Consider the following 12129-nt stretch of genomic DNA (forward strand, 5'->3'; position numbering starts at 1 on the left):
CGTTTTGTTTTTTCGAAATGATAGTTTACCATATTAATGACCTAAGGCTTGTATTTCTGTGTGTTTTTATATTATAATTACGTCTATGATTGATTTATATTGATTGATATATATATATATATATATATATATATCAATCAATCTCAAAGGTATTGTCTTTTTTTGGTCCTCCAATAATCGGTATCGGCGTTGAAAAATCATAATCGGTCGACCTCTCGTCTGTTGTCTGACTGCCCCCCCCCCCCCCCTCTCTGGTCGTGCTAGTTGTGGATGCGTCTGTCTGGAGCTCTGCAGAAGAAAAGGACTACAGAGATCTCCTACAAAGAGATCGTTAAGAACAGCACCAACGACGAGACCACTGCTGCCAAACAGGTACTGGATGCTGAGGTACTGTACATCCAGATGACTCCAGGTGGAGGGGTGGAATGGTACTGATGATGTAAGATGTTTCTCTCCCTTGATGAAAATCTGTGATTGAGGATCAAACATTGTTAACCTGTTTAAAAAATATAAGTGATTTACAAGGGGATTTATTAATGGTTGATTATTACTTTATATATGCTAATAAATCTGTAAACTCTTACAACACATTGGTTGAAAAACAATATTTCCCCCCTCTCTCTGTCTTCCCTCTATCTCGCCACCCCTTCTCATCCCACTCCGTCCATCTCTTCCCCCTCTCTCAGATAGAGAAGGACCTGTTGCGGACCATGCCCTCCAACGCGTGTTTCTGCAGCCTGCAGAGTGTGGGTGTTCCCAGGCTGAGGCGGGTACTGCGGGGCCTGGCATGGCTCTACCCAGACATTGGCTACTGCCAGGGCACAGGCATGGTAAGGAGGACGTTCACTGTGCTCTATTGTGTAGTTACGATCTATACACTTTCCTCTGTCTGGTAAAGACCTGGCATATTACCATCCAGGTTAATACACTTTCCTCTGTCCGGTAAAGGCCTGGCATATTACCATCCAGGTTAATACACTTTCCTCTGTCTGGTAAAGACCTGGCATATTACCATCCAGGTTAATACACTTTCCTCTGTCTGGTAAAGACCTGGCATATTACCATCCAGGTTAATACACTTTCCTCTGGCTGGTAAAGACCTGGCATATTACCATCCAGGTTAATACACTTTCCTCTGTCTGGTAAAGACCTGGCATATTACCATCCAGGTTAATACACTTTCCTCTGTCTGGTAAAGACCTGGCATATTACCATCCAGGTTAATACACTTTCCTCTGTCTGGTAAAGACCTGGCATATGATCCAGGTCCCTTTCTGCACGTTTGAAATAGTATTTTAAATATTACTTTGATCTTGTGTTCTTGATTAACTCTTTAATCTAGGGAGTTTGTAGTACCTCTACTGTAATGTGTATATGTTTGTATCTGCCCAGACTCTGTATTTTCGCTGCAACCGAATTGCCCAACGGGGACAATAAAGATCTAATCTCTTCTGTTTATTTTCTCCACGCTCTCCCCATCCCCAGGTGGTGTCATGTCTGTTGCTGTTCCTGGAGGAGGAGGACGTGCTGTGGATGATGTGTGCCCTGATCGAGGACCTGCTGCCACCCTCCTACTTCTCCTCCACCCTGCTGGGGGTCCAGACAGACCAGAGGGTCCTCAGACAGCTCATAGTCCAGTATCTACCAAGCCTGGACAGGCTTCTGCAGGAGCACGACATCGGTGAGAGAGATGGGGGGTTCTTTACACTTTAACACTCGTCTTATCCTACTTTGCTGGATCCTACTTTATGGAGGAAAATAAACTGTGGTTGTTTCACATAGCTAACTTAAGATTGAATGCACTAGTGTAAGTCACTCTGGATAAAAGCGTCTGCTAAATGACTAAGATGTTAATGTAAAAATGTGAATAGGGATCTAGGGGAGCTACAGGGAAACTGCAATAAGGCTTTTAAAGTCTGGTGTTTAGAGGCCACAAACATTGCTAAGAATGTCTGGTGTAGTGTAGGAGACCAACCTGCCTGTGTGTCCTAACCCTTCCCTTCGTCTCCTCTCCTCCCCCAGAGTTGTCTCTGATCACGCTGCACTGGTTCCTGACATCGTTTGCCAGTGTGGTGGACATCCGCATCCTGCTGAGGATCTGGGACCTGCTGTTCTACCAGGGCTCTGTGGTCCTCTTCCAGGTCACACTGGGCATGCTCAAGATCAAGGTGGGATAGTTGTTTCTCATTGGCTGGCTGGTTGCTGGTTTGATTTTAAACCAACCCCTACTCCCTAGACCTGTGTAGATCAGAAAGGATTGGATTGGTATTGAAAATCATACAGTAATAACTCCCTCTTTTTCTTATATCTATCCAACCCTTTCAGATCTAGAGGCCTACAAGTGTCTTGGGGATTTGGGATTGGTCATTCCCCTGTTTAACCCTCTCCTCTCCCCCCTACAGGAGGTTGACCTTCTCCTCTCTCCCCTACAGGAGGAGGAGCTGGTGTCCTCTGAGAACTCTGCGTCCATCTTCAACACGCTGTCCGATCTGCCCAGCCAGCTGGGTGACGGGGCTGCAGTACTGGGGGAGGCCATGAGGCTGGCGGGGGCGCTGTCCCAGGACACACTGGAGGCCCAGAGGAACAAACACCTGGCTTACATCCTCAATGAGCAGGCCCAGCTCAACACCAACAACTCCCACACACTCAACAACAACCTCAATAAAGTGAGTGGTCTGATAGAAATGTGTGTGTGTGATAGCATGCCTAACCAGAGTGTGTCTATAGGTTGTGAGGAGACAGTCGCTACGTAGGAAGTCCACTCTGAGCTCTCTGTTGTGGGGTGAGGACGAGGCGGAGGCTCTCAAGTCTAAGAACATCAAGCAGACAGAGCTGGTAGCAGCGCTCCGAGAGGCCATCACCCGCACCGCTGAACACTTCCACTGTCTGGACCCCCGACACACCAGCACTGTGAGTCTCACTACTGAATCATATAGCTGTCTGGACCCCCAACACACCAGCACTGTGAGTCTCACTACTGAATCATATAGCTGTTTGGACCCCCAACACACCAGCACTGTGAGTCTCACTACTGAATCATATAGCTGTTTGGACCCCCAACACACCAGCACTGAGAGTCTCACTACTGAATCATATAGCTGTTTGGACCCCCAACACACCAGCACTGTGAGTCTCACTACTGAATCATATAGCTGTTTGGACCCCCAACACACCAGCACTGTGAGTCTCACTACTGAATCATATAGCTGTCTGGACCCCCAACACACCAGCACTGTGAATCTCACTACTGAATCAGGTTACTGAATCATATAGCTGTCTGGACCCCCAACACACCAGCACTGTGAGTCTCACTACTGAATCATATAGCTGTTTGGACCCCCAACACACCAGCACTGTGAGTCTCACTACTGAATCATATAGCTGTTTGGACCCCCAACACACCAGCACTGTGAGTCTCACTACTGAATCATATAGCTGTTTGGACCCCCAACACACCAGCACTGTGAGTCTCACTACTGAATCATATAGCTGTTTGGACCCCCAACACACCAGCACTGTGAGTCTCACTACTGAATCATATAGCTGTCTGGACCCCCAACACACCAGCACTGTGAATCTCACTACTGAATCAGGTTACTGAATCATATAGCTGTCTGGACCCCCAACACACCAGCACTGTGTGTCTCACTACTGAATCAGATTACTGAATCGACTCAGTTTCACTGACCCCGCGTTTAAGAGAGAAGCTGCCTTGTAGTAAGAAGTAGCTGAGCTCTCCCTAAATACCATGCACAATGTCACCTTAGCCTATTTGGCATGGTGACAATGCTAGGTAGGGAGTCCGTCCCTCCTTCACCTGGTTATCTTGTGGTCGCCTTGCTGATAATTTGCAGAAATCTGTGACTTTCTGGTCTCTGAGCTCAGTCGCTGGCCGTTAAGTCGCTGAATGTATGCATCTCTTGTCCTCCCCCATGCTGGTGCTGAAGACCTGGATGTCAATTTAAGGCAGCCCTCTGCCCCTCTCTGATTCAGAGGGGTTAGGTTAAATGCAAAGACACATTTCAGTTGAATGCATGGTTGTACAACTGACTAGGTTATCCCCCTTTCCCATGACTGATCTCCAGTAGATGGCTTTAGGTAGTGCCTGGTGTAATCGTGGCATGAGTCATATAATTGAATTCTTCCCCTGACACAGCAGCACCGTGAGTCATGTTACCCAACAATGAGTCACTCGGTCATTAAATCAAATCACTGAATCAATGGTGCTTCACACTGCGACACAGTTAGGAAATAGTGGAGTCGTTCTGATTGACATGTTTGATGCACATTCTGAGCTAATTTGATTAGATTAATCTATGTCCCTCCCCCTCTCGCCTTCTCTTCATCTTTCTCTCTCTCCCTCTGTCCTCTCAGGACCTGACTCCAGACTACTCCATGGAGAGCCACCAGAGAGACCACGAGAACTTCCTGGTTGTGTCTCGTAACCGACGGAGACGGGCCAAAGCCCTGTTGGACTTTGAGCGCCATGACGACGATGAACTGGGCTTTAGGAAGAACGACATCATCACAGTGAGTGGACAGAACACATACATGTAATGGAGTTAAGTGCTGTAATTTCACTCCACAGCTTGCTTTAAATGTTGCCATGTATTTGTGTAGCTCAATCCGTTGGTACATTGTCAAGGAAGTTGGTCACGTGTGTTTGTGACCAGAGTAGCACTAGTTAGAGCCCGGAAAGCTTTACTGTTAACACAGTGGGGAAAGCTTTACTGTTAACACAGTGGGGAAAGCTTTACTGTTAACACAGTGGGGAAAGCTTTACTGTTAACACAGTGGGGAAAGCTTTACTGTTAACACAGTGGGGAAAGCTTTACTGTTAACACAGTGGGGAAAGCTTTACTGTTAACACAGTGGGGAAAGCTATACTGTTAACAGTGGGGAAGCTTTACTGTTAACACAGTGGGAAAGCTATACTGTTAACACAGTGGGAAAAGCTATACTGTTAACACAGTGGGAAAGCTATACTGTTAACACAGTGGGGAAGCTATACTGTTAACACAGTGGGAAAGCTATACTGTTAACACAGTGGGGAAAGCTATACTGTTAACACAGTGGGAAAGCTATACTGTTAACACAGTGGGAAAGCTATACTGTTAACACAGTGGGGAAAGCTATACTGTTAGCACAGTGGGAAAGCTATACTGTTAACACAGTGGGAAAGCTATACTGTTAACACAGTGGGGAAGCTATACTGTTAACACAGTGGGGAAAGCTATACTGTTAACACAGTGGGGAAAGCTATACTGTTAACACAGTGGGGAAAGCTATACTGTTAACACAGTGGGGAAAGCTATACTGTTAACACAGTGGGGAAAGCTATACTGTTAACACAGTGGGGAAAGCTTTACTGTTAACACAGTGGGGAAAGCTATACTGTTAAAACAGTGGGGAAGCTATACTGTTAACACAGTGGGGAAAGCGATACTGTTAACAGTGGGGAAGCTATACTGTTAACACAGTGGGGAAAGCTATACTGTTAACACAGTGGGAAAGCTATACTGTTAACACAGTGGGAAAGCTATACTGTTAACAGTGGGGAAGCTTTACTGTTAACACAGTGGGGAAAGCTATACTGTTAACACAGTGGGGAAAGCTATACTGTTAACACAGTGGGGAAAGCTATACTGTTAACACAGTGGGGAAAGCTATACTGTTAACACAGTGGGAAAGCTATACTGTTAACACAGTGGGGAAAGCTATACTGTTAACACAGTGGGGAAAGCTTTACTGTTAACACAGTGGGGAAAGCTATACTGTTAACACAGTGGGGAAAGCTATACTGTTAACACAGTGGGAAAGCTATACTGTTAACACAGTGGGGAAGCTATACTGTTAACACAGTGGGGAAGCTATACTGTTAACACAGTGGGGAAGCTATACTGTTAACACAGTGGGGAAGCTATACTGTTAACACAGTGGGGAAAGCTATACTGTTAACACAGTGGGAAAGCTATACTGTTAACACAGTGGGGAAAGCTATACTGTTAACACAGTGGGGAAAGCTATACTGTTAACACAGTGGGAAAGCTATACTGTTAACACAGTGGGAAAGCGATACTGTTAACAGTGGGGAAGCTATACTGTTAACACAGTGGGGAAGCTATACTGTTAACACAGTGGGAAAGCTATACTGTTAACACAGTGGGAAAGCTATACTGTTAACACAGTGGGAAAGCTATACTGTTAACACAGTGGGAAAGCTATACTGTTAACACAGTGGGAAAGCTATACTGTTAGCACAGTGGGAAAGCTATACTGTTAGCACAGTGGGAAAGCTATACTGTTAACACAGTGGGAAAGCTATACTGTTAACACAGTGGGAAAGCTATACTGTTAGCACAGTGGGAAAGCTATACTGTTAACACAGTGGGGAAAGCTATACTGTTAACACAGTGGGAAAGCTATACTGTTAACACAGTGGGGAAAGCTATACTGTTAACACAGTGGGAAAGCTATACTGTTAACACAGTGGGAAAGCTATACTGTTAACACAGTGGGAAAGCTATACTGTTAACAGTGGGAAAGCTATACTGTTAACACAGTGGGAAAGCTATACTGTTAACACAGTGGGAAAGCTATACTGTTAACACAGTGGGGAAAGCTATACTGTTAACACAGTGGGAAAGCTATACTGTTAACACAGTGGGAAAGCTATACTGTTAACACAGTGGGAAAGCTATACTGTTAACACAGTGGGAAAGCTATACTGTTAACAGTGGGAAAGCTATACTGTTAACACAGTGGGAAAGCTATACTGTTAACACAGTGGGAAAGCTATACTGTTAACACAGTGGGGAAAGCTATACTGTTAACACAGTGGGAAAGCTATACTGTTAACACAGTGGGAAAGCTATACTGTTAACACAGTGGGGAAAGCTATACTGTTAACACAGTGGGGAAAGCTATACTGTTAACACAGTGGGAAAGCTATACTGTTAACACAGTGGGAAAGCTATACTGTTAACACAGTGGGAAAGCTATACTGTTAACACAGTGGGGAAAGCTATACTGTTAACACAGTGGGGAAAGCTATACTGTTAACACAGTGGGGAAAGCTATACTGTTAACACAGTGGGGAAAGCTATACTGTTAACACAGTGGGGAAAGCTATACTGTTAACACAGTGGGGAAAGCTATACTGTTAACACAGTGGGGAAAGCTATACTGTTAACACAGTGGGAAAGCTATACTGTTAACACAGTGGGGAAAGCTATACTGTTAACACAGTGGGAAAGCTATACTGTTAACACAGTGGGAAAGCTATACTGTTAACAGTGGGGAAGCTTTACTGTTAACACAGTGGGGAAAGCTATACTGTTAACACAGTGGGGAAAGCTATACTGTTAACACAGTGGGGAAAGCTATACTGTTAACACAGTGGGAAAGCTATACTGTTAACACAGTGGGGAAAGCTATACTGTTAACACAGTGGGAAAGCTATACTGTTAACACAGTGGGGAAAGCTATACTGTTAACACAGTGGGAAAGCTATACTGTTAACACAGTGGGAAAGCTATACTGTTAACACAGTGGGAAAGCTATACTGTTAACAGTGGGAAAGCTATACTGTTAACACAGTGGGAAAGCTATACTGTTAACACAGTGGGAAAGCTATACTGTTAACACAGTGGGGAAGCTATACTGTTAACACAGTGGGGAAGCTATACTGTTAACACAGTGGGGAAGCTATACTGTTAACACAGTGGGGAAGCTATACTGTTAACACAGTGGGGAAGCTATACTGTTAACACAGTGGGGAAGCTATACTGTTAACACAGTGGGGAAAGCTATACTGTTAACACAGTGGGAAAGCTATACTGTTAACACAGTGGGAAAGCTATACTGTTAACACAGTGGGAAAGCTATACTGTTAACACAGTGGGAAAGCTATACTGTTAACACAGTGGGAAAGCTATACTGTTAACACAGTGGGAAAGCTATACTGTTAACACAGTGGGAAAGCTATACTGTTAACACAGTGGGAAAGCTATACTGTTAACACAGTGGGAAAGCTATACTGTTAACACAGTGGGAAAGCTATACTGTTAACAGTGGGGAAGCTTTACTGTTAACACAGTGGGGAAAGCTATACTGTTAACACAGTGGGGAAAGCTATACTGTTAACACAGTGGGAAAGCTATACTGTTAACACAGTGGGGAAAGCTTTACTGTTAACACAGTGGGGAAAGCTATACTGTTAACACAGTGGGGAAAGCTATACTGTTAACACAGTGGGGAAAGCTATACTGTTAACACAGTGGGGAAGCTATACTGTTAACACAGTGGGGAAGCTATACTGTTAACACAGTGGGAAAGCTATACTGTTAACACAGTGGGAAAGCTATACTGTTAACACAGTGGGAAAGCTATACTGTTAACACAGTGGGAAAGCTATACTGTTAACACAGTGGGAAAGCTATACTGTTAACACAGTGGGGAAAGCTATACTGTTAACACAGTGGGGAAGCTATACTGTTAACACAGTGGGGAAGCTATACTGTTAACACAGTGGGGAAAGCTATACTGTTAACACAGTGGGGAAAGCTATACTGTTAACACAGTGGGAAAGCTATACTGTTAACACAGTGGGGAAAGCTATACTGTTAACACAGTGGGGAAAGCTATACTGTTAACACAGTGGGAAAGCTATACTGTTAACACAGTGGGAAAGCTATACTGTTAGCACAGTGGGAAAGCTATACTGTTAGCACAGTGGGAAAGCTATACTGTTAGCACAGTGGGAAAGCTATACTGTTAGCACAGTGGGAAAGCTATACTGTTAGCACAGTGGGAAAGCTATACTGTTAACACAGTGGGAAAGCTATACTGTTAACACAGTGGGAAAGCGATACTGTTAACAGTGGGGAAGCTATACTGTTAACACAGTGGGAAAGCTATACTGTTAACACAGTGGGGAAAGCTATACTGTTAACACAGTGGGAAAGCTATACTGTTAACACAGTGGGAAAGCTATACTGTTAACACAGTGGGGAAAGCTATACTGTTAACACAGTGGGGAAAGCTATACTGTTAACACAGTGGGAAAGCTATACTGTTAACACAGTGGGAAAGCTATACTGTTAACACAGTGGGGAAAGCTATACTGTTAACACAGTGGGGAAAGCTATACTGTTAACACAGTGGGGAAAGCTATACTGTTAACACAGTGGGGAAAGCTATACTGTTAACACAGTGGGAAAGCTATACTGTTAACACAGTGGGGAAAGCTATACTGTTAACAGTGGGGAAGCTTTACTGTTAACACAGTGGGGAAAGCTATACTGTTAACACAGTGGGAAAGCTATACTGTTAACACAGTGGGAAAGCTATACTGTTAACACAGTGGGAAAGCTATACTGTTAACACAGTGGGGAAAGCTATACTGTTAACACAGTGGGAAAGCTATACTGTTAACACAGTGGGAAAGCTATACTGTTAACACAGTGGGGAAGCTATACTGTTAACACAGTGGGGAAAGCTATACTGTTAACACAGTGGGGAAAGTTATACTGTTAACACAGTGGGGAAAGCTATACTGTTAACACAGTGGGAAAGCTATACTGTTAACACAGTGGGGAAAGCTATACTGTTAACACAGTGGGAAAGCTATACTGTTAACACAGTGGGAAAGCTATACTGTTAACACAGTGGGAAAGCTATACTGTTAACACAGTGGGGAAAGCTATACTGTTAACACAGTGGGAAAGCTATACTGTTAACACAGTGGGAAAGCTATACTGTTAACACAGTGGGGAAGCTATACTGTTAACACAGTGGGGAAAGCTATACTGTTAACACAGTGGGGAAAGTTATACTGTTAACACAGTGGGGAAAGCTATACTGTTAACACAGTGGGAAAGCTATACTGTTAACACAGTGGGGAAAGCTATACTGTTAACACAGTGGGGAAGCTATACTGTTAACACAGTGGGAAAGCTATACTGTTAACACAGTGGGAAAGCTATACTGTTAACACAGTGGGAAAGCTATACTGTTAACACAGTGGGAAAGCTATACTGTTAACACAGTGGGAAAGCTATACTGTTAACACAGTGGGAAAGCTATACTGTTAACAGCACACTGACTTTGTTTGTGTGAAATGTATGTGAAAACATGCGTGTAAATAAAACAGTTTTACAACAGTGACTAACTCACTCCTCCATCTCATCCCTCTGTTTTTCTCTTTCTCAGATTTTTTCCCAGAAAGATGAGCACTGTTGGGTGGGAGAGCTCAACGGGCTGAGAGGTGAATGAAAACACCCCATCTCTGTCCCAATCTCCCCTCCACACGTCCTGTAGAATGGCCATCTCTGTCCCAATCTCCCCTCCACACGTCCTGTAGAATGGCCATCTCTGTCCCAATCTCCCCTCCACACGTCCTGTAGAATGTCCATCTCTGTCCCAATCTCCCCTCCACACGTCCTGTAGAATGGCCATCTCTGTCCCAATCTCCCCTCCACACGTCCTGTAGAATGTCCATCTCTGTCCCAATCTCCCCTCCACACGTCCTGTAGAATGGCCATCTCTGTCCCAATCTCCCCTCCACACGTCCTGTAGAATGGCCATCTCTGTCCCAATCTCCCCTCCACACGTCCTGTAGAATGGCCATCTCTGTCCCAATCTCCCCTCCACACGTCCTGTAGAATGTCCATCTCTGTCCCAATCTCCCCTCCACACGTCCTGTAGAATGGCCATCTCTGTCCCAATCTCCCCTCCACACGTCCTGTAGAATGGCCATCTCTGTCCCAATCTCCCCTCCACACGTCCTGTAGAATGTCCATCTCTGTCCCAATCTCCCCTCCACACGTCCTGTAGAATGTCCATCTCTGTCCCAATCTCCCCTCCACACGTCCTGTAGAATGGCCATCTCTGTCCCAATCTCCCCTCCACACGTCCTGTAGAATGTCCATCTCTGTCCCAATCTCCCCTCCACACGTCCTGTAGAATGTCCATCTCTGTCCCAATCTCCCCTCCACACGTCCTGTAGAATGGCCATCTCTGTCCCAATCTCCCCTCCACACGTCCTGTAGAATGTCCATCTCTGTCCCAATCTCCCCTCCACACGTCCTGTAGAATGTCCATCTCTGTCCCAATCTCCCCTCCACACGTCCTGTAGAATGTTGTAGTCTGTTTTCCTAACACTCTGGGGAACCATCTATCTCATGATCTGTTCTCTTACTCAAGGTTGGTTTCCAGCCAAGTTCGTAGAAATCCTCGATGAGCGGAGCAAAGAGGTTTGTCAGTGAATTATTGTGTAGTCAGTCTAGTAAAAACAGACTTAAATTTGTCAGTGTTATTTTAGTGGATATATCCAGTCTATGGGTTTGTCAGTATTGTATGTATAACTGGTCTGCTGTCCCCAGTACTCTCTGGCGGGTGATGACTCTGTGACTGAGGCGGTGACAGACCTGGTCAGAGGGACGTTGTGTCCTGCCCTGAAGGCCATCTTCCAACACGGTTTGAAGAAACCCTCCATACTGGGAGGACCCTGCCACCCCTGGCTCTTCATAGAGGAGGTAGGAGACAGACGGCTGGGTTCAGTGTCTGTCTGACGGTGCCTTACCTGACTGTTCTTTTGTCTGTTTTCTCCTCAGGCAGCCAGTAGAGAGGTGGAGAGGGACTTTAACTCGGTCTACTCTAGACTGGTGCTGTGTAAGACGTACAGGTAACTTAGACACACACAGACCTCTGTACCATATGAACAGCTAGGATTCCTACACAGTTGTCTTAGTTGTGTGGTGCAGTCCATCAGTTCTCTCTCTCTCCCCCCAGATTAGATGAGGATGGCAAGGTTCTCACACCAGAGGAGCTCCTCTACAGAGTGAGTCCTTTTGTAAATGTTATCCTATAACAAGCCTGTTTACTTCCTCACACCCTGCCACTAAAGACTTCCTGCCACTAAAGACTTCCTCACACCCTGCCACTAAAGACTTCCTCACACCCTGCCACTAAAGACTTCCTCACACCCTGCCACTAAAGACTTCCTCACACCCTGCCACTAAAGACTTCCTCACACCCTGCCACTAAAGACTTCCTGCCACTAAAGACTTCCTGCCACTAAAGACTTCCTGCCACTAAAGACTTCCTGCCACTAAAGACTTCCTCACA

The 12129-nt window shown here is 45.2% G+C and overlaps 1 protein-coding gene across 1 annotated transcript in view; it reads left to right on the forward strand.

Moving 5' to 3' along the window:
* Positions 1-11854, forward strand: part of LOC139402191 (small G protein signaling modulator 3-like) — a gene marked incomplete at its 3' end in the record, with an annotated part of 31068 nt that extends 19214 nt beyond the window's left edge. Inside the window, exons 6-17 of the mRNA XM_071146294.1 lie at positions 265-387; positions 687-830; positions 1486-1681; positions 2023-2168; positions 2403-2666; positions 2728-2910; positions 4375-4530; positions 10213-10267; positions 11206-11255; positions 11385-11537; positions 11616-11686; positions 11794-11854. Of these exons, the coding sequence (XP_071002395.1) occupies positions 265-387; positions 687-830; positions 1486-1681; positions 2023-2168; positions 2403-2666; positions 2728-2910; positions 4375-4530; positions 10213-10267; positions 11206-11255; positions 11385-11537; positions 11616-11686; positions 11794-11854 (1602 nt within the window). The remainder of the gene's footprint in view (positions 1-264; positions 388-686; positions 831-1485; positions 1682-2022; positions 2169-2402; positions 2667-2727; positions 2911-4374; positions 4531-10212; positions 10268-11205; positions 11256-11384; positions 11538-11615; positions 11687-11793) is intronic.
* Positions 11855-12129: the final 275 nt, after the last annotated feature.

This window comes from Oncorhynchus clarkii, unplaced genomic scaffold (assembly GCF_045791955.1).
Source record: "Oncorhynchus clarkii lewisi isolate Uvic-CL-2024 unplaced genomic scaffold, UVic_Ocla_1.0 unplaced_contig_1258_pilon_pilon, whole genome shotgun sequence".
In the NCBI taxonomy this organism is placed as follows: Eukaryota; Metazoa; Chordata; class Actinopteri; order Salmoniformes; family Salmonidae; genus Oncorhynchus; species Oncorhynchus clarkii.